This window comes from Peromyscus leucopus, chromosome 3 (assembly GCF_004664715.2).
Source record: "Peromyscus leucopus breed LL Stock chromosome 3, UCI_PerLeu_2.1, whole genome shotgun sequence".
NCBI lineage: Eukaryota > Metazoa > Chordata > Mammalia > Rodentia > Cricetidae > Peromyscus > Peromyscus leucopus.
Window position 1 is genome coordinate 74,678,809 of NC_051065.1, and position 23,626 is coordinate 74,702,434.

At 40.5% G+C, this 23,626-nt stretch overlaps 1 protein-coding gene across 5 annotated transcripts in view; it reads right to left on the reverse strand.

Annotated features, from left to right (window-relative positions):
• Pde1c (phosphodiesterase 1C) overlaps nucleotides 1-23,626 on the reverse strand; it is a 413,422-nt gene that overhangs the window by 105,456 nt on the left and 284,340 nt on the right. For all 5 annotated transcript variants that reach the window (XM_028864090.2, XM_028864093.2, XM_028864092.2 and 2 more), the window contains 5 exons: nucleotides 12,334-12,447; nucleotides 10,768-10,950; nucleotides 9,463-9,529; nucleotides 5,844-5,960; nucleotides 3,039-3,179 (listed from right to left, as the gene is read on the reverse strand). In XM_028864090.2, the coding sequence (XP_028719923.1) occupies nucleotides 3,039-3,179; nucleotides 5,844-5,960; nucleotides 9,463-9,529; nucleotides 10,768-10,950; nucleotides 12,334-12,447 (622 nt within the window). The remainder of the gene's footprint in view (nucleotides 1-3,038; nucleotides 3,180-5,843; nucleotides 5,961-9,462; nucleotides 9,530-10,767; nucleotides 10,951-12,333; nucleotides 12,448-23,626) is intronic.

The following is a 23,626-nucleotide window of genomic DNA, read 5'->3' on the forward strand; positions in this document are numbered from 1 at the left end:
TTACAGTTTTGAAGTTGCTTCTAGATAACCATACATTTTTTAACTGCTGAGAATGTACTTTTTACATCATATGTATTCATTTCCAGTGCATGAAAAGCTCTTGCAAATTTTCCTCAGCATTTTATTCTTTTAAAATAGCATATTGCATTCCATGGGTCTGTAGAAAAATGTTCAATAGTTATCTTAGTGTGTCAGTCCATGTCTTCATGAGTCTGTCTTAGCAGACACTTCTGCATCAATCTAGGTCTTCATGGGTCTGTTTTGGTGTGGACAATTCTGTTTTACTCCATGTTTTCATGGAAATTATTATTTAGTATGGCTTCTGGTCTCAGTTTTTTTATAGAAACTCTTCAATCTCATAAAATGAGTCCTCTCTGTAATATTTCTATAATTTTGAAATGGCTTCTTATATAGTATTTTTCCAAAATGAGCCTTTTAAACTAAAACTAAAACATGATCATAGATTTGGGAGAAATTCTACAATAATCTAGTAATAATTTTTTCTAATTTGAAGGAAAGAGAATAGTCAATATTTTTGATATTTTATTCCTGGCCATCCTTTAGATAAAATTTTTCTTACATTTCAGACCAGAGGAAATCTGGGCATAGAAACTCAATGTTTTATCACAGGCTACAATATCTATTAAGTAATTAAGGAGGGATTTATATGTAGTATATCTCGCTTCAAGGCTTACTCTTCCCACTGTATGCTAAATTTAATTCAGTGAGCTACTAGACTGAGCCAGTCAGCAAAAAAGACAAGAAACTACATGCTGGGTTGTGGCTGATTTGCCATGCCCAAACAATTTCTGTCTCGCTCTTCCTGTAAGTGGCCTGGAGGGACCTGTGAAAATGGATTGCCACTCTCTTAACCCAGAAAATCATACAAGCCAAGAGATCAAATCTTTGTTTTCACTTTAAAAACATGCCTGAATCTTCCTAGGCCATCAAGCGTGTGCATATCCAAAATGCTACCGGCATCTGAAAGATGTCATTCTGAAGGAGCTGTGCATGCCATTTCCATGATTGGTTTGCTTAGTTTTTCTAAGAACTGATTCTAATATTTCCAAACTTTCTCAGTATTTCGAACTTTTAAAACTGCATATTGCATTCCATGAGATTCATAGGAAAATACTCCTTGTCAGTTCATAGTTCAAGCATCACATACTGGTGGAATCAGCACCTGTGCTCAAGTCCACACAGTGGGGCTGGACTTGTGGTCACTGACCCAAAAGCAGTGCTCAATTTTTGTTGCATGTGCTTAAAAGAGCAGAGAGCACATTTGAGCTTCCAGGTTTAGATGCAGATTCCCTAGTTACTGAATATATCCAGGTCAACAAGATATGAGCCAAAAATACAGTGTTCATGCTCAGAATAACCCATGCCACACTAAGATGAGCCTCATGGAGAAGGAATAAACTGTTCCTAAGCCATAGGAGGGGCCATCACAGAAGAAAGAGATACCCCAGAGCAAACTGCAGAAACAAAACATATGGCATGGGGATGCGGTGGTATTGTGTTCCCCTAATAAACTTATCTGGGGTCAGATACAGAACAGCCACTAGATACAAGAGCTAGAAAATGGTGGCACTCACACCTTTAATCCTAGCATTTCAGAGGTAGAAATCCCTCTGGATCTCTGTGAGTTCAAGGTTGCATTGCAAACAGCCAAGCATGGTGACACACGCCTTTAATCCTAGAAAGCAAGCCTTTAATCCCAGGGAGTGATGGTAGAAAGGAAAGATACATAAAGCATGAAGACCAGAAACTAGAAGCATTTGGCTGGTTAAGCTTTTAAATGGTTAAGCTTCAGGCTCTCAAGCAGCAGTTCAGCTGAGAGCCATTGGGATGAGGACACAGAAGCATCCAGTCTGAGGAAACAAGACCAGCTGAGAAGTTGGCCAGTTGAGGTTAGCTGTGGCTTGTTCTGTCTCTCTGATCTTCCAGAATTCACCCCAATACCTGGTCCGGGTTTGATCTTATTAATAAGGACTTTTTAAGATTCATACTACATGGGGATAAATTCAGCACACAATAAATTCAAATAGAGGTTAAAATAAAATTCTATAGGTGTTCTGAAGGATATCTCAATGAAAGCTATTTCGGTTGTTCATTTGTTTTTGTTTTTTGTTTTACTTTGTTTTGCCACCATTGTCTATGAATATTAAAATTGATGGATTGTATGGAAGTAAAGAAGGCAACGGGGCTTGTGGAATGATTCAGTTGACCAAGGTGCTTCATAACAAACCAGAAAATCTGAGTTCAATCTATGGCCTCCACAAGGTAGAAGGAGAGAATTGACTGCTACAAATTGTCCTCTGTCATCTAAATGTGTTCTCTCCATACCCATACACAATAAACAAACAAACAAATAAATAAATAACAATGAAAAATTTAAAAGTCAAAGACACAATCAATTTGAACAAGCTAGTTAATCAAATGGATTAGAGAAAAGACATCTAAAACCATCTAAAGAACTGAAAAGCAGAACTATAATAATGATATTTCAAATGAATAGAAACCCTTAGCTATAAAAAAATATGTAAGATATGAATAACCAGAAAAAAAGACCTATCAGGTTAAGCCAAATATGAGTTGGAGGAATGGTTGATGAATCTACTGAACATAATTTCAGAATAAGTGAATGTCATTGTTAATTGACTGTTGCCAAGGGTCAAGATAATCATTCTATATGTGGCAATATATATTTAGTTCTTGTAATATTCTTTAATTGGTCATTATCAATTTCATTGGGCCCAAGAAGAAGAAGAAGAACATCTCAGAGAACCCCAAAGCTCTCCACAGTTATCAGAGGGATACTTCAGAGCACTCTCCATATAGATCAGGGGAGCACTCCAGAGAACCCCAAGGCTCTCCATGATGACTATGAGAACACTTCAGAACACCCCAAGCCTCTCCATAAGGATTGGGGGATGCTGGAAGATAGGGAGTTCACAAGGTATTCATTCACACTGGATGCTTCCTCATCACATCTGGAACACCCTCCAACACAAACGAGAGCCTCTGCCTCTACTTACCGCTACTCCCGTCTTGTAGAGGAGGTAATGCACAGTCTGTGTGACGTCGGCAGCATGCATCAAGTTATGGTAAGGATTTTTGTGCTTGCTGTACCCCACTTCCAGGGCCTCCACAAATGAGACAAGTGCAGAAATGGGGATCTGAAAGAGAACAGTAAGCTTCATTCACTGAAGGACAGACTTATCTTAAGAGAAACATTAACGTTCCCACCTTGCTCATTTTGGGGGCCATTGTGGATCACATGAGAAAGCAACAATGTTTAACAGTTAATTAAATTCCCTGGTGAAACTGTCAGAGACATTGAAAATCTTAATACCAAGTCCCTGGTTGAAGAACAGTCAGTCTTACAAATTCCTCAGTTCAGGCTGCTGTGGGAGGTTCTGTATGGCAAATATGGCCGCCAGGACAAGCGAGATGTAAGGTACTGGTAAGCCACAAGCCACGTGACAAAGTATAGATTAATAGAAATGGGTTAATTTATGATAGAAGTAAATAACAAGAAGCCTGCCATGGCCATACAGTTTATAAGTAACATAAGAGTCTGTGTATTTATTTTATAAGTGGGCTACAGGACTGCTGGGCTTGGCGGAACCTGGAGAGAAGCTTTCCAGCTACATCAGGCAACCAAACTATACAGATTCATCTCAAAGACATTTTGTTTAAAATGTAAACCAGTGTTTTTTGATGTACATATAGGCAACCCCATTCGTTATTGGTGACTACTAAAATTCTGTATTTCTTTGCAGTTTATCTGTTCTTAGTCTTTTCCTCCAATCCCAAGAGGGAAGAGATGCTACGCAGGACCAATGTCATAAACCGTATTGAGAAACTTACAAATTCCACTGGGAATTACTGTAGTTTATGAAATTTTTAACGATTTGTAACATTTCACCAGCAGAAGAAGACTTTCCAAACTGCAAGTCACTAATAATAGATCATTGCGGGGTAAAAAGACATATCCTGTTCATTTCTCATACACACTACTACACTGTGTTCCCCCATATTTCTAATGCATACAATGACCCCTTTCAAAGAACATGGCTTCGAGGAAGTCACACCAGTGGCCGCTTACATCTGTCACATCACCATCATTTTCTAACTTAAGTTTTTTTGTGTCCTTTATGCTTTCTCGTGTTAAGTATGCTGCACAGTATATGTTAATTTTTCTCAAGTCATAAAGATGTGCACATTTTCTCAGAATCACCAGTCCATTGGGATAGCATTTTCAACTGATTGCTTTTTCAGCTCAAATATGTGTAATACACACAGCTTGCTCTCCTGTATAGCAAAGATCTGCAAATGTTACATACAATTAAAGAGGACCTTCCAGATATTTATCATGCTAATTGTGAGATTATTGATACAGTTGAGGTAAAATCCCTAGTCCAAGGCTGGGGGTGAAGAAAAGGGTGTGTGTTCCTAGAGACTAACAGATTCAAAAGGAAATTCAACTATAATAATCACAGCAAGCCTCTTAAATTCTAACCATTAGTGGATTCTTGAAATTTTAATTATGTTCTTTAGTTGTAGAATTCAGGAGGCAAGAGAAAGAAGGATTACTGCTAGTCCAAGGCCATCCAGGGTTACTTTGCAAGTTCCTTTCTTGTAAAATCAAAGTCAATAGGTACGCAAGGAAATGTCTTTCAGAGGGCATAGATGAGCTTATCATTTTTCACAGTTAAGATGAAGGGAGCTTAGGTTTTGGGGCTGCTCTGGCAGTCTATGAGCCAGTGAGAAGCTAAGTAAAGGTGTTCACACAACTTTTGTTCCAAGAAAAGTGTCTCCAGTACCCATGGTTCCTTGCAGTTTCTGATGTAGGCACAACGAAGGACAAAGGACGTTGCCATAAGTGATTTGTGGTCATGTAAAAAGCATGTGCTTCAATACAGCTCTTAAGAAAGTGACAAAGACTTACTCTGTCCAGAGACATCAACATTTGTATGTAAAACAACCTACAACATTCCAGAGATACATCACACTCATCTGATGAATGAAGTCTGAGGAAATAAACTGGACAGAGGTTCCCTTGAGGACCCGTCCTGATCTGAAAAGGCTGTGCAGGTTGGTGGCTGAGGGACTGACCCTGAACATAATATATTCTCTTTATTTAAAGCAAGAAATTAGGCCGGGCGGTGGTGGCGCATGCCTTTAATCCCAGCACTCGGGAGGCAGAGGCAGGCGGATCTCTGTGAGTTCGAGGCCAGCCTGGTCTGCAAAGCGAGTTCCAGGAAAGGCGCAAAGCTACACAGAGAAACCCTATCTCGAAAAACCAAAAAAAAAAAAAAAAAAAAAAAAAAAAAAAAAAAAAAAAAAAAAAAAAAAAAAAAAGCAAGAAATTAATCTGAAGCATGGGTGGCTGGGAAACACCAATGATCTGTCATGGATAAGTGGGAGTGTTGTCTGAATGTGGCATGGGGTGGGGGAAAGTTTATGGAAGTTGCTAAGCTCATGCTGTCTCCATTGCTACCTCTCAGCAAAGAGAGGTCAATAGGGCACATAATCATGATGACGTGAGGTGGAGTGCCCAATGGTGGGCAGCACCTAGGGCAGACTCAGCTACTGCAGGCGGTGCTTCTCAGAAGACAGGTCTCCACACCACTTCTTTAGTCTGCTTTCCAGAAAGATCTACCAGTCAGCATGTAAAGAACAAAGACTTCCACAAGGAAGATAGCCCCATTGGAATGATGGCCACAGTTGCCCACAACAGTTTCCTATCTACTTAAAAGGATTCCCTTGGTCTTGACATAGAAGTCATGTGAGGATAGAAAATTTTTTGCAGTTTATCTTTTTAATGAGGTACTGACCTTAAAACGGCTGATCAGGTCATAGCGCGTGAGTAATTCATAGAAAATGAATTTCAATGCATGATCTCCACTGGCCTCATTGAGCGAAAAGACGTCAAAGGACCACTTGTCCACATCCTGCAGGACAGGGCAGGGAGAAAGCACTATTAGTTCATATCACCTGTGCAACTGCTAATCTATCCACATTTGAGTCTGCTGGTAGCCCACACCTGTGACTATATGGCTCAAGACTGAAGAACTCTTGGTAGCTTTCTAGTGTGGTAGCACAAGAACACTTACTGTTAAAACAAAACAAAAACAAAAACAAAGAACTTTATTATCCAGCAGAAATATTGACAGGCATCATGAGTAGTAAAAAATATGTAATTTATCAAACAATTCTTAGGTGGTATGACTAGTTACATTTTACAGATGAGAAAATGGATAGTTACCTAATTCCTCAAAGGCCTATTATAAGCACAAGCTTGGGACACATGTGGGATGAGGACCCCTATGCCTTCCACACTAATGCCTCCTCTTGGGCTCCTTCCTTCAAGACCATCAACTAGCATTCTGGGTTCAAACCAGCTGGGGCACATCTCTAAATGCTCTCCAAGCCACTAACCTACTATATAATGATATCCTCTGAGGCTAGAGTTGACACTGTAAAATCATTTGAAAGTGTGCAGAAGCATGTATGGTATAGAAGATAAAAATGGAATGCCACTTCAATATCCATGGCTAAGATGCACCCAAAGGGGAAAACCTTTACTTCAAGAACAGGAAAAATGCTCTCTGGAGCCACAAATCTGGTGACAAAGTTCTCCTATTGCTCTAACACTTTGGTGAAGGAAGGAAATATAAAAACTGAACTGGACACACACCTTATATGAAGTACCTATTTGTTCACAAATACTGGCTCCAGAACACATGTAAACATTATCTTGTGTTCTTTTGACACAGCAACACCAGGCACTTGTGGACATAATAAACAAACATGTGTTTAAATCATAGTTAAATTGACAGGCATTTGGTGTCTTCATCACAGCATGGGTATTTCTCTGACACGGGCCTCATCCCCTAAGTACCCAGTGAGGACCCAGGACATAGATACCAAAATATACCCACAACTTGGAGTGTTGCTTGAGTTCTATAATTGGATCACTATGAGTCACAGTCACTGTCTGATACAGTCCTGAGGAGAAGGACACTAACAGCTCCAGGAAATGAGTATCAGAGTGGGTATTCTGTCTGGGCCTTCATTTCAAGAAAATCTTAACTGTTATTCTTGAACTTCATTCTTCTCCCAAGCCACTTAGGGACTCTCTGAAAATACTAAGGATGCTGTAGGCCTCTGAATGATCCTGAGCCTAGAATTTGCATTTTAATGAGCACCCAATTGAAGCACCTTAAACATGATTTCTCTTTTATCAAATTCTGCTCAGGGATAATTCCAGTCCTGAAAGGTGGAGAACATCCAACTTAGCACAGCCTAAGAAAGCTGGAAACTGCTTATTTCCTCCCGTTTTAAAACCATCCAAGGGGCTGGTCCTGAGGCACAGGACAACTACTCTTCTGAAGGACAGATCACTTCTGCACCTTTAGAACCCCACCCCAAAGGCTAGAGATGAGATGAACTTAGAAGGTAATATGTATCCAGCGGAGAAAGCACCAAGAGTGACACACAACTCCCTTAAAATCTACAGTGAGCAGTGTTAATTATTCTCTTACTTAGATGTCATTTTATGCCACGTTCTTACATTAACTGAAAAGGTTAACATGACATGCCACAATGGTTATTTTAGTGAACTGAATTCTCTGTCTCTGAGAAATTTTTCTGTACTAGAGGAAATCAGTAGTGGTTTCCATATAAATGCCAGCAGCTGGGGGCAAATAACCTTTTCCCCAACAGGTTCTAAAAAGGAAAAGCGACCCCATCTCTGTGCTGTCCAACCCACTTCAGTCCTCCGGCAATCAAAGGCAAGTGTGGAGATCTGGAAAAGACACTGCAGTGTCGAGAGGACTTGAACTTTCTCGATCAACAGGAATTGGGTCAAGGACAAAAGCTTTGACCTTAATACACACATCGGCAGACATGGGAAGGGCAGCCATTTGGAGGTAGCTGGTTCCTGCTCTGACCAATCCAAGTGTCTTTCTCTCAGAAGGCCACATGGACTTTTGAGGTTTCCTTTCCTGAAGCACCAAATAACACTTCGTTCACATAACGTGTTGTTCCACTTTTTGATTTTTAGCGATTTGTAGAAAAGAGACATTAATTTGGAAGATACACTCTCATAAACAGCCCAGTATCAGTGAGCCCAGTTGTATTTGTATGTATGACAAAGGCAGAAATAAAGGTTTAAGTAGGCTTCTAATGCTCCTAAGATTTACACTGAGTGTTTCAGTTCAATTATGAAAATCAATGGCAATTTCATTGTGTTGTTAGGAAACAGGTCTTATGAAGTGGTTCTGCTGGCGAGATGGGAAACATCATTGTAAACTACACTGATGGGTCAGCCATTAGTATGGGGGCGTGTCGCTCCTCACAGTATCCTTCCTGCTCTTAAGATGTGAGGAGGAGGAAAAAATGTAGACAGTGAAAAGAGAAATGTGAATCCTATAAATACAGCCAGTGAATGTCTCTGAACAAAAGGGAAATCCATGAACATAATCAAAACTGTCCAACGGGGTGTGCTTTTTACATTAAGCTATTCAAGAAGCACTCCCCCAAATGGGTAATTTATCTTCTGAAAGTATCACCAGGTTGTACTTGTTGCATGTTTCAGAGAAAGACAATACTAGAAGCCAGAATTCCACAATGCCACTGTACAAAGGGATGGGTGTTAAGTGCAGACAGCACATATAATATCAACCAGCACAAGATACTGGACTTTAGCCAACCCCACCTGGCAACCAAGGAACACCAGGAACACTACAGACCCCTGAATTTGACTCCCCCCTGCCTCAAGGAACATTTCTGTGTTGGGCCTTTTGAAGTCATCTACATAGTTTTCAGTATGTTTGATTGGGAGTTACCATGCAGGGTTCAGCGTGCTTAAGACAAAACCGTATTTGAATGACTTCCCACGGAACACCTGGCTCAGTGCAGGTCTTAGGAAAACCTCAGGATGTCTCAAGGGGACAAGGGCTCTGGAGTAAACAATCATGCCATGAAATGTTGCTGAGAACATGCCAAGTGCTGGGAACACTGTGACCAGGCCTCAACTCTAATCCCTGATTAACTCTGATTTTATTTTTCTTAAAATTTTCTGGGTTTTTTTTTTTTTGTTGTTGTTGTTGTTAATTTTCTAAATTGGACTTGGAGTAGGCAATTGAGTATTGATAGAATTACAACCAACAAATTTCTTCCTAAGTTCAAACACTTGCTATAATGCACCTGTCTCTTGTGGCTATTGCTACATTAATCTCATCATGGCGATCACTGCAAAACCAAAATCCACATGGAGGTTAAAGATTGAGAATATAGTAATGCTACTAGAACAGATAAGAAAACAATAACGACAGATTAGGGTAGGAATAACAGCAAAGTACAGAAATGAAATATTGTTTTCTGAGAACAAATTTAACTGTACTCTTCATTCATTTCCATGTACCCCATAAGCCTTTTCAATAACCTTACCTTTAATGCATCAATAACAGCTGGTGGATAGCTCAACCCAACCATGTTTGATGTTCTCCTGTACATTCTGGCAAAGATGGGGGAGAAAACAAAATGTGATACCTTACAACTGACTGTTACCACTTCATAGACCTGCACACACATGAACAATTGATGAGTACTCAGGTCATCTGGTGACCCAAGGAACTTTAAATTCCAAAGTTACTCTAGTGCCCTTAGAGATGAACTAAAAAGAGATCAAGGCAACCTCAAACACACTTGTAGCAAGTGTTTTCTCCAGTCCTGCCCAGATTGTACTTGTTGCTTAATAAACAAATAGAGGCTTAATATCATTTATAACTGCTCAGCCATTAGCTCAGGCTAACTATTGACTAGCTCTTACACTTAAATTCAGCCCATTTCTGTTAATCTATATGTTGCCCCATGTTCCATGGCTTTACCTATGTGCCATTACATGCTGCTCCCCGGGCTGGCATCTCCTCACTCAGCCTTCTTCTTCACAGAATTCTTCTTGTCTGCTTATCCTGCCTATACTTCCTGCCTGGCTACTGGCCAATCAGTGTTTTATTTATCAACCAATCAGAGCAACGCATTCATAGCATACAGAACATCCCACAGCACACATGAGCCACTGGAAACAAAATTAAATTAAGCTTATGTGTCCCATATTGGACACTAAATTATTAAAAGGGATGATGTGTTCTGCCAGCACTGGCTGCTGGATGAGAAGCAGGGTACATTCTTGTACTTAATGATGAAGGAAGAAGAATCTGTATGGACAACCCACCAGAAATGCTTTTTCTCTGGAACTTCTAAAAGAAGCAAGTAAATGTCCCAGGTAAACTTTGAAATCACTACCATGAAATTTCCAAAATGTATAACTGTATAGTAGAGAATAATAGAAGAAACGATTCTATTTCTTGTAGGGAATGACTCAGTGTCAACAAGCTGGCAAACTATGTTACAGGGAACTCAGCTCTTAAACTGTCCTCCCTGGCTCAGCAACCTCAAAGCACTACTGGTCTATTCTGATGCTATCCATGTATTTGGAAAAACATGGGTCAGATGACTTCTGACTTTAAAAACAAGACTGAACTTGATCTAAATCTTTACAAGATGAGGATCTGAGCAAAGGGAAAAGCTTGTCCTAATGATGTCATGAAGATGAAAATACCTGTTTCGACTCAGAAACGTGAGTTTTCATAATAACGTATCAAAACTACACTAGAGGAAAGCTTAGAGTCATGGGGCCTGGAGCTCCTCCTGTTGGTTTGGCCCTGGAGTAACAATGAATTTCACCTTTACCTCTCCACAAATATCCCAGCTTGCACTGCATGGACGATGCTCTTGAACCTGGGCTTCTCATCACTTCTCCTAAGCATCATCCCCATCTGTCTTGTGAAGGTGGAGGCCAGCCAATCTCGGACCTCAGAAGGCACAGCATCTGACTGAATGTCACTAAGTTCATCCTCTGTATCCAGAAGTCTCCTGAAAATAAAACACATAACCAGAGGCTGAATCTCAATCTAGAATTCTCTGAAGCAGCTGCCCCTCTCTACCCAACCTGAAACGCAGGTACAAAAACATGATATAAAATGGGATACACACACACATGGGGTCAGGGGAGCAGTGTTTTGGCAAGGCCTGTGAAAGTTCACAATGATATATCTCCTTTGACTAAATTGGATCTAGCCTGCTCTCCAAAGACACAAGCATAAAAATGTGTAAAAAGCTAAGACCCAACCAGTGACAGTATTGGGAGAAATGCCTAATGACTGAAAACATTGCACAAATCCCAACAACCAAGTGCTCTGAAGCAATGATTTTAAGGGATACCAACTGATGCCCCTTTAATTCAACAGGAGATAATAGGAACATTATCTAAATTTAAGGACACTTCCCCAAACAGAACAGTTCTTCATTTGAGCCCAGTGACTTAAGCCATCTGTGAATATGCTTTTCTGATTTGCCTAACTTATTTGGGCAGAGCACTAGAAAGGAAGAAAAGTAGTTATAATAGAACCAAAAATACTGAATGTCATCTATCTAAACCCTATTAAAAATAAGCAGTAAAAGTGCCCATCAATATAAAGATGCTTTTTATTGTTGTCATGTGTTTAGATATATTTATTTAGGTAAAGGGAAAGAAAACTGTAGAATCAAATTCCTGAAATTAATAATGAATTGCATCATTAAAATAAATAAGCTCTTGGGTTGGGGATTTAGCTCAGAGGTAGAACGCTTGCCTAGCAAGCTCAAGGCCCTGGGTTCAGTCCTCAGCTCTGGAAAAAAAAATAAGCCCAACAACCCATAGACTGTAGTGAAATCCTTTCAGATTTGAGTTTGGTGAATCAAGACATCACAAATACTGAGAAGTCTGTCTTACTAGAGACTTTCACAGTTGACATTTCAACAGTTTCCAAAAGGAAGCAGTTCTATTTCTTTCAAAATTGATTTCAGTGCCTACAATTGCTCTAGCACTTGTACAATTCAAGTGGAAATGTTTGCTGAAGGAGGAATACTGGGAATCACATTAGTTGCTGACTGAGATGATGGATTCAAACACACATTTTAGACTGACCTAATGAGTACGTCACAGCATAGTACCATCACAGTGGGACTATACAGCTGGGAGAAACCTGGACAGGCTTCTAAGGATTGCCTTTTCTGCTCTGACACCATTTTATCGTCCATGCAGCAAGTTCTGTTGGTCATTTCATAGTTGAGAAAGCAACTGTTCTAGCTCTTTCCTATAGGTCAAAGGTCTTTCAGAATCAGTGATCTGAACCACACCCCAGACCTGACATTGGGGCTGGGGGACTATTAGACAGAAAATCTAACATTGCTCTCTTAATCTCTTTACTAACTTACCTTGTTTCATCGATATATACAGATTCAAGTACTGTGGCTGCGTATTCCAGGTTCTTCTTAAGATCTACCACAGAGGCCTCCCCTCGCTCTAACTGCTTGACCAAAGACCGTAACCTACGGGGGACAAGATGACTTCATTAGAATAAAGGAATCAAGGAATAATTCTAAAACTATGATGACACATCTTCCTATAGTTTTGAACATTGTGTTTTACTCCAATATATCTGAATGAAAAAAAAAAAAAGTTGCAGTGCTAAAGTAGCAAGTTATAAAATAACAAAAGGAGATCAATGTTCTCTAGCCAGGCCCTCACCACAGTCAACATTCTGTACCATTCATTCATTGTTATGAAGGTTCTAAATCGCTGATAATTTTATTTTTCTCTTTTAGTCTCTAACTGGATATGGGAAAACTGACCATCAGCAAACACCACCAGGTACCTCTCAGACTCTTGTTCAGGCACCTTGTTCAGCAGTGGCCGGAGAAAACCATAGCCCTATAGCCTACAGACGTTTCAAGACTTATGGGAAGGTTTCTTGAACCACTATAGCCATAGAAGGCCATAGAAAACTTAGGTGCAAGTAAATTATGTTGGTAGACAGGAAGAATGCCCCTAAGAAGAAGAATAGAGTTGTCAAAAAATGTGGCTGGGTGGTAAACTGAGGGTTCTAGATCATCCAAGAGAAATGAAGAGGCTCATTCTCCTTACACAGAAATCACTGGGATGGAGAAGGACAGTGTGTGGGGTGGCAATACAATGCCTGCAGGTGATCAAGGAACATAACTGGAGCTGTGGAGAACAAGTACCTTTTCAGGATGTTTGGTAGCCAACAGTACTAGTAGAAAACAGTACAGACCTGGAAGTCAAATGTGGATTTGACTTTTGCCTCACAAAGTATCGTCTATGCACATCAGGTAAGCTAGGTGGCTTCCCTGATGATTATCAAATAAAGCGCCATGCAACAAAGTTTGGAAGTTGATAGAAAGGTCAAATGCCAGTGATAATAGATAGACTGTGGAACTTGGGGTAATTCTGTAAGACACTATTGATATAATTACGGTCATTATTGTTAATCAAAGACCTGGATCCTCACAGATACCCAGACAAGAAACGCCTTGACAGAATATTTAAGATCATTGTCACATCTCCATCGTAAATGGGTTTATGCAATCTGCCTCACCTTCCTGATTTCAAAGTACCTAGAAGCTTGTATTAGCAAGAGAGAATAGGTGGACCACTTGACCAAGTTTGCTCTTGAATCTGGAGTCGTAGGACATTTGGCTACCCCAAAACCTCAGTACTTGACAAGCTGTATGCTACTCTTCTGATGTTTATAAAAATGACTCAAAATTAAGAAAAAATTCCTAAATTAACCTTGAAAAGTGGGCAAAAGTATTGGTTATCCAAGTATCAAGTATGCAAAAATTTCAATATCGTAGAATACAGAGAAGAGTTAATTGAGGGTAGTCTCTACGGTACTGGCAATGTCCAACATACAGAGAGGACTCTGGGGGTCTCTGTGAGTCTGGAGGTGACCAGCAGCCTCGTGAGCTACATCCCCAGCGTTAGGAATGACACTGGATGGTTGGCACAAAATAAGATGTGGGCATGGGAGGTGCTGCCAGTCATTCACACTCAGGGGACAGCCTGTCTGCCAAGGAACAGAGACACTGCATCAGGGAACCTGGCTGCTCTTGACTAAAATCAGACGCTCTTTACCAGAATACATTCTCAGCTAAGCCTGCTTCCAACTCTGACTCTCTCTCAGGAGCTCAGATACCATTGAACTGGGCTCTAGGTTGGCAAAGCAAATTGAGAAAAAAAAATTCTTAAAAACATTTTGCCTTATCTTGGAGATTAAAGATTTTACCAAAAATTTAGCATGAATGTTTGGTTAGGACCCATCTTAATCCTAAAACCTAAGAGCAAAGGACAAAATGGGGGGAAAATGAGGGGGACTATGACTAGAAAAACCATAAGGTAGCACCTTCCTGTAACAGCTTCCAGGGGATAAATAAAAACAGCTTTAATCAAAATAAAAATGTTTGTAGGCTAAAGAAAACCCAGATAAGCAAGTGAGGATAGATATTAAAAAATCAGACAAGAAAGTGAAAAGAAAAAAAATCCAACAAACACCATTATAATTTTTTCATTCCAAAGAATAAGGAAAGAAACCTGGGAAAGGCTTGAAAAAATAAAACATATTGTTTTAAAAGTAGCAAAAATTCAAGCTGGCCATGGACTTCCACCCTGTCACACACCAGAATGCAATTTAACAGTGGCATCAACTTTTTTGAGAACAATGTGGTATAATTAAAAAGACAACATTGTGCTTGTTGTGTAGAGGGACTGCTGTACATATGTGTGGACAAGTGTAAAATGTGGCAATTCATATGCTTCCCAGAAAAGAGACCCAAGCGGCTTTAAGGCACACCCTAGAAAGTGCTCCACAAGCACAGTGTGCTCACTGTCTCTGGTTAAATGGCGTGTGGATGAGGGGCCTGGCTTTGAGTATCAGCTTTAGCGAACAGATGACATCTGAAGGAGTGACCAGTGAGACGGAAGCTCGAAACACATGGATAACTGAACAGGAACGTGAGCAACACCTTTACTGCAACAAGCTCCCATCCATAAACTCTGCCTATGCAGCCCTTGTGGCTAACACCTTCTAATCAAGACAACTGAAATGACTAGGAGTGCCTTATTCCACTATTTTTAACCACTCTTCCTTCCAGGAAGGCACAGTATCAAGAGAATCAAGTGCTTGCCAGGCCCTGGGAAGCAGCAGACCCCAGCTGAGGTCACACTTCACCTGAGAGAAAAAGCCCACTCAGAACCCCAAGCTCCCTGCCCCAGTCAGCAGGAAGTCAGCAACACAGGGGACCCAGAACTTCAGCAAACCCAGAGAAGAATTCACACACAGAGTACTTCTAGAACATGAAAAGGTACAAACATTTACATCTTCCCTAGTTTTCTAGCTTCTGAGCTAGACTGAAGATTCCACCAGCATCCTGGCAGACAACCCAGGGAACCTGGCAGAACCTGCCAATTAAAAAAAAAAAAATCACCCAGGTGATGTTCACCTCTCTTGATTTAAAGATGACAAACGCACAAGAATATCTGAGGAAGAGTCAGCAATGGAGATGAGGAATCGATAGCACACAGAAAGCAGAGAAGGCGCTCGCTGCCAGAATCAAGAAAATTCACTAAAGGAACATCTGCAAGGCACTCATCAAAGTTCAGGAAAGCATAGATTTATGGGGTGGAATTGATGCAATTAAAGTGAGCATGTTGAGAGAAAAGGAAATTTAAAGGAACAAAGCAGGACGACAGAGAGACAATAAGGTTTTGTTTTTCTTTAAAGAAAGGGATAACCACTTTCTAACCAGCTCCCATTTGACCCAACACCCAGGATGGAGAGACACGGAGCTTCGGGGAACCTGACTCCCAATAGTGTTGAGCGGCAGCACGGTGTGCCGGCACTGCTGACCCATGTCTCCTCAGCCCACCTCCCTCTAGCTCAGTGGTCTCCAACCCTCCTAAATGCTGTGTGAGACCCCCGTCAGCACAGCTCCTCATGTTGTGGTTACTGCCCCCAACCATAAAATTATTTTTGCTGCTACTTCATAAGTGTAATTCTGCTACTGTTATGAATCATAATGTAAAAAGCTGGTCTTTCCAATGGGCTTAGGTGACCCATGTGAAAGGGTTGTTCAACCCAAAGGGGTCTCAACCCATAAGGTGAGAACTGCTGCTCTAGCTCTTTATCCTTCTCACTTGACATGGGCTACCAATCGATGAAGCTGTTGTTGTATTTTTAAAATGGCAGAAAAGAGTCACACCATACAAACCCACATGGGAGGTTTATTTTGGTGAGGGGAGTGAAGGGGCAGAGAAGGGCAGAGACTGGTCCCTGGGGACCAGTGTGAAGGAAGAAAAAGAGATGAGAGCCAGGTAGGGCCGGCCTTTTATAAGGGAATGTAGCAAATGCACACGGTGGATGCTCTTAGTGGCTGTAACTGAGGATGTATCCTGTCAGGACCCTAAGGGCAGGCCAGCACAGGTGCCTGAATGCTAACAGCTATTCTTTCTTAGGGAGAAAATCTTCAAAGTAACTGCTCAGCCACTGAACTAGTACCCACTACACTCAACAACTGATAAAGTTGCTTAGAGTAAAGACCCTCCCCTGTCCCCCATATTGCAGGTTTCCTCCAGATCTGAATCTATTTCATCACTGGCTGTCTCCAAAGTAGCTGGAATCTTTCATAGCCCCATTTTAAAGTATTTCTGCTAAACTTAGAGATAATTAACTGGGGTGAGAAGCCTGGGGTAGCATCCTATGCTCTCCTAGTGAAGTGTACCTGGATATTTTCCCATGTAAACTCATTTCACAAAGAAGCTAAGGTCCAGGTCCCACTTTAAGTGGAAGCCTGTATGTTCAGAAAGATGGATATCCAGTCCGTCTACTGGGAAATGGCTAATAAAAATGTGTCATATTTATACAGTGAAACATTGTTCTGCTGTTAAGAAAATAAAATCAGCTGGGCAGTAGTGGTGCACACCTTTAATCCCATCATTCAAGAGGCAGGGGTAGGTGGATTTCTGAGTTTAAGTCCAGCCAGATCTACAGAACAAGTTCCAGGACTACACAGGGAAACCCTGTCTAGAAAATGAGAGAGAGAGAGAGAGAGAGAGAGAGAGAGAGAGAGAGAGAGAGAGAGAGAGAGAGAAGGAAAGGAAAGGAAATGGAACTGTAGGTAAATAGATAGGCTAGAAAAAAAACCATCCTAAGTGAGATAACTCAGACTCAAAATGACAATTATTGTGTGTTTTCTCTTACATGTGGATGTTGACTTGTAAGCTTTTAATGTGTGTGCTAAAATCTAAATAACCACCACACATAGGTCCATAGTAAAGGATCAGTGAGGAGTAGAGGGTGTCCCCAGGAAGAGGAAGTAGAATGCAGTGTTAATGAGGTAAAGGGACAACTAGAACGGGGGGGGTTAATGAGGAGGTGGGTGGAGAATGGGAGAGAAAGGCAAAGGACAACTAGAACAGGGGGTTAATGAGGAGGTGGGTGGAGAATGGGAGAGAAAGGCAAAGGACAACTAGAACAGGGGGTTAATGAGGAGGTGGGTGGAGAATGGGAGAGAAAGGCAAAGGACAACTAGAACGGGGGGGGGGTTAATGAGGAGGTGGGTGGAGAATGGGAGAGAAAGGCAAGGGACAACTAGAATGGGGGGTTAATGAGGAGGTGGGTGGAGAATGGGAGAGAAAGGCAAAGGAGGGAGTGTGGGGAGGGGCAGATGACACAAAGGCTTTTCGAAAAACCAAATGGAACAGACTGCTGTAGAAACATGGGTCTTAGTCAGGGTTTCCATTGCTGTGAAGAGACACCATGACCACGGCAACTCTCATAAAGGAAAGACATTTCATTGGGGTGGCTTACAGTGTCAGAGGTTTAGTCTATTAACATCATGGTGGGACATAGCAGCTGACATGGTACTGGAGAAGGAACTGAGAAATCTATAGATTGCAGGCCATAGGAAATGACACACTGGATGTGGCTTCCGTGTACAAGAGACCTCAAAGCCCACCTCTATAGCGACCCACTTCCTCCAACAAGGCCACACATCCTAATAGTGCCACTCCCTTTGGAAGCCATTTTCTATCTAACCACAGCTTCCATATATATAAATATGTATGTCTGTGTATATATATATACATGTAAGCTTCTACAGATATGAATTTAAATGAAGTCATATATAATGCGGGAGACGATGCCCTAACTAAACATCTAACGCTACCAGTGCCAGGAATAGGTGACATATGGTTGACTTATGGACCATGCAATCCCCTTCTCCAATACCACTGCTAAGGCTACTGGTTGTTCTTCACAACCTGATGGTGAGGCCCTATTAATGAAGACATTTACTGTGTCATTTAACACAGAAAAGTTGAGCTGAAGGCCAACTAGAAGCTTCAGCCCTACTGACTAGCATTTGTGGTGCTGGAAGGGGTACTCTGCACACCATAGGGGGTTAAAGGTAATCATCAATATCACAAATCTACAAATCCTGAGACCTATAATAGCAACTCTCCTGTGTGGTGGTATTCTAATTGTACTGAAATGTGATTTTGATTGTATGTTAATAAATAAAGTTGCCCGGGGGTCAGAGCTATTAGAGCCATAGACAGAGTGTGGCGGTGGTGGCACACGCCTTTAATCCCATAGATCTCTGTGTGTTCAGGGATACAGCCAGCATTGGAGACATATGCCTTTAAGACCTAGGGGGCTGTACATTCAGACAGTGACGAGGCATTCACGTGTTTGGGTTTACAACCAATGAGAAGGCAGTATGACTGGAAAATCTACTTACACACAGGAAATAGCTTTTTTTTTTTCCCGAGAAGCTGGGACACAGCAGGAGGAAGGGTGAGATTTTAGCTCTGAGCTCTGACCTCTTGGCTTTCTCTTTTACATTGTTTCTGTATTTCTTATTTAATAAGACGGTTGGTTACATCAACACTCCTGCAAGATATACTGGTGCAATAGTGGCACAAACATTATAGGAGTAACCAACCACTTTTTTATTGGATTTAAGGCCCATTCCATGAGACAGAATCCATATCTGACATCACTAAAGTTGCCAAGGACCTAAGAGCAAACAGGTCATAGGCCCTGGGGAAAAATCTACTACTATTATTCAGCTAAAGGAACAAAGCAAGAAAATTACTCCTAATGACATATTGAGATACCCATAGATCAGTGTATCACTCAACCCTTGCTTTCTTTAGCAGTAGGTTGGAATTAACACAAAAACCCACAACTTGACAATGTACACACAGAGAAAGAGTCTTTGGACTAAATGAGATGTCTTTATCAGCCCCTTCCCCTCAAGGCTTAGGGATCTATGCAGAAAAGGAAGGGGAAAGATTGTTAGAGGTGATAGACAACTCCCAGGAAATAATGTCCTCTGGACACATCAGGACTGATGCACATATGAACTCACAAATTATAGCAGCATGCACAAGGTCTCTACAGGTTCAAGCCAGATGAGATCCCAGCAGTAAGAGGAAGAAGTAGACACAGGGTCCTACCCCCTAGCCATAAAGCTATTTGTAAATGATACACGGTGCAGTGGGAAAAAAAATCAGTTTCCTACAATGGAATCTCATTAGGTATATTAACCACACTTCAGGCCATGCCCCATCCCCAGGAATAGTCAGTCAATACAAAATAAAGTGTGTGTGTGTGTGTGTGTGTGTGTGTGTGTGTGTGTGTGTGTGTGTGACAGAGAGAGAGAAAGAGAGAGAGCTTTTGCTTCTTTTTGACATTTTTAAATAATTCTTTGTTTTGATTTTGGTGTTTTAAAGAGAAAGAACAAAGCTAGATGGGGAGAGGCCTGGGGATAGTCAGAGGAGTGGACAAAATCTATCAAAATATATTGTATGAATGTAATTTAATTTTTAAAAAGAAATTCAAAGTGACCCAGGAAAAAAAGAAAGAAAGAAAAGAAAAGAAAAACAAAAACTATTGCCCTGTACTAAATCAGCATGACAATCATGTCTGCCTGTCCTTTATGGTGGCATCCCTTTCTGCAGAACTGAATATCTGTGTATAAAAAAACTGTTCCATGAAGCAGAATAAATAGGAACAAAAAAAAACCAATATAAGTAAGACAACATATTATGTTAAATAAAAAAATTGAGATGCAAAACTATATGTATACAACTTAAATTATATTGAAAGATTTACAGAAGCAAAATCTTGGAGACAGGAAATAGCTAAAGGTTGGAGTACTGATTGCAAGTTGATAAGAGGCATATTTTGAAGTGATGAAAAAGTTGTACAATTTTTTCATTGCTCATTTTTCTTCTTATATAATCCCTAAGGATTAAAAATATTTTGTGCAAAAAAAGGAAAAAAAAAACTTCTGGCCTAGGTGTTCAATAGGAATTCACTTTATGAGTACCCAAAATAGGTTCATGAAGTAAGAAAAGAAGGAAGGGAGGGAGAAAGAGGGGAAGGGAAGATTGGAGGGAGGGAAAGAGAAAAGGAGGGCAAAGAAAATATACAACAATAAAAATAGTCTGTCAGTGTTCATAGTTTCCAGCACTCCATCCATTTCTGTCACTGTGGCTGCCAGTAAGAGTTCCAGGATAAACGTGTAACACCATTTTAGGAAGAGTTTGGGTTTTCAAGCCTTGGCAAAATGCCTCTGTGAGGTTGGGCATCGAGTCACTGAGGATGAGCCACTGCATCTTCACATGGGTTGCCCATTTCTTCAGAAACCCTCGACTGGCTCTGAGCTGCTTTCCTGCAAAGCATTTGATAACTGGTAGCATCAGCTTGGCTCTCTACATATTCAAGTCCTGAGCAAATTACAGGACCCGAGTCCCCTGGATTGAGCCAGTATGGGCAATGCAGAAAGACACAGGAAGAGGTGAACTGAAGGAAACCCTGAATGCTGTATGTCAGAATTCAAAAAGTAGTTGAGGTAAAACAGAGAAAGTCTTCCTCCCCTCCCCACCACCCCAAAGACAAGTTCTAAGACTTGTCCAGGAGATTTACCAAGAAGTCACTTATTCCACAACTTGAAGACAACCTGCTTGGGGAGGGATTAGGCATGGTGCTATTCCCAGATAAGCCCACTGAAACCCCCAACATCACTGCCTGGAGAGCAGATATGTTTGTTAAGCTTAATTCCCTTATAGTATGATATTCTCATGGGCTGGGAATATGGCTCAATGGTACAGTGCTTTTCTAGCATGAACGTCCTAGGTTATGCAGCCCCCAGGAACAACACCACACACACACACACACACACACACACACACATATACAGGAAGAGAGAGAGAGACAGACAGAGAGAGAATCAGTAAATGTAAGCAAAAATACAATACTCTCATATCTGTCTTCTGCCCAAGGTTATTCCCCTCAAGGGTGGATAAATTGGATAAATAGCTCTTAAAATGCCTCTTAAGGTCCATAGAATCTACTGTCTGAAACTTGTTTGGTTTAGCTTTACAGAATATGTAAGGCATCTTGAATTCTTCCAGCACTTCCCCTACATGCACTAATAAATCATGAGCCCTTTGTTCTTATTTGAATAAAACCACTCTATTCCAGAGCATCACCTCCATGTATCTGCATCTCACACCCTGCCCTCTCTACATGGAGAGGTAATGTTCTCTGTTCTCTGCTACTTACCTAAATGTTATGGAAAATAAAACAACTCCTCTTAAAAAGGTATCCCACAGCAACTTCAAGGCTTATGCTTTAAAGCCAATCTGATGATAATACATAGGTATTACCTTTCTAGTGATTTGTTTGTTTCTACAGTTATTGCAACTGATTAGGATAGGTGTATTTGAAACACTCATTCAATATTTAGCATTATTCAGAATGCCTTCTCTGTGCAGACATAGTGATGGGATCCAGAAATAGAGAGGGGAAATAGATCTCCTTCCAAGCATGAACCACATCAAGGCAGTCCTGTAAACATGATGGCAAAGATATGATGAACCAAGAAAGAAGAGGCGTCTCCATCCAGCAACAGCTTCTCCAGAGAAGGGCAAAGTCAGAGCTGTCCGGCAGGTCCTAGGTGGTTCACAAGAGGCCAACCAGAGGTACAAGATGGGATGGAAAAATGGCAGACTCCAGCCTGGGAGAGCAGCCTGGAAAAGGCTATTTGTTTAGGGAATTCCATGGGGATCTGGAACTCAGGAGCACACCAAGAGAGAAAACTTGGTCAGGAATCAGACCACAGTGGGCTCAACATGCCAAGCTATTGCAATCCAGCTTTCTTTAGCAATATTAGGGAGCCTATGGACATTTTCTTCAAGGGGAAGCAAGGTAGCATAAGAAAAATGATGTTTCAGAAAGATCAACCTCACATTAGACTGTACGTTGTGATACATTTTGCCGAAACCCAAATGCAGTTTTAAATAACAGCAAAATAAAATGACTAGAAATATTCTAATGTTTTGAGATTCAGGAATATATTTCTAACAAACTCATTGTAAAACCTATTATCTGAAATTAACTTTAATAAGTGAAAATGGAAATATAGTAAATCAAAATATGTGACATGCAGGTAATGCTTCATTCAGAAGGATATACATAACCTAATGAGAATATTAGGACAGGAGAACCTCTCACAGTGAATGACATCACTATCTGTCTCAAGAAAGGGGGCAAGTCAACACAAAGGAACTAAAAGCAAACCTGAGAGTAAAACTTGAACAGACAAGGAGCCCAGCAGCAGAAACAATTATCCAAGTCAAAAGCTGTCTTTGACTGAAGACAAAGTAGGAAAGGCACAAATAAACAGTATCAACAACAAAAAGAGAATCTAGCTGCAGAGTATTCAGGCATTCAAAGGGCTATCCTAAATACTTTTCTGTAAACATATTAAAAACCAAAGCAATACTGGAAAGTCCTACTAAAAACTTAATTTATCAAAACTGACACAGGAAAAATAAAATAGTAATTCTGTACCGATTAAGTAAGTTAAATCCATGACCGCAACTTAATTTTACTAAAGAAAACTACAGTCCTCTATCACTTTACCAGTGGATTCATTTACACCTTTTACCACAAGAAAGTCATAAGAACCTCCCAGAGAACTGTGACAAGGAAACAACCAAGCAAGGAAACTATGGACTTGACAGACCAATCTCTCTTGTGAACAGACACACACACAAAAACAAACAAACAAACAAACAAACAAACAAACAAAAACCAGATGTCTAATAAATTAAAACCAAGCACATAGGAAACATAGAGCAAAAGGAAACATAGTTAGCTAAAAATGAAAAAATAATTGTAATTCACTAATTTAAAGGGACTAGAAAAGAAGCATCATGTGATCTGTACAATAAAGTGAGAAGTATCTGCTAGTGATTATAATGCAAAAAAGTAATCAAAGTGAACTTCCTAAATTTGATGTTGAATGTTTGACAACAAAATGCTACAGCAAACATCACAAACAATACTGAAACATGAAAAGCTTTCCTGTTGATCTAACTTAAAACTGAGTGTGCCTATTATCACAGTCTTCAAGACTGTATCTTAGGATGCAGCTGAGTGGTACAGTGCTTGTGCCGCATGCAAAAGACCCTCTGTCTAAATGCTAGCAAGATTATGTTAATCATAATGATGATAATAATAGATTATATGCACAGTCTTCACTAATTCAAATAATTAGTAAATTAGACCATCTACCAGACATGAATGTAAGAAAAATATGTGAGAAAGATTCTTGCAAAAGATTTAAAAGTCCCAAA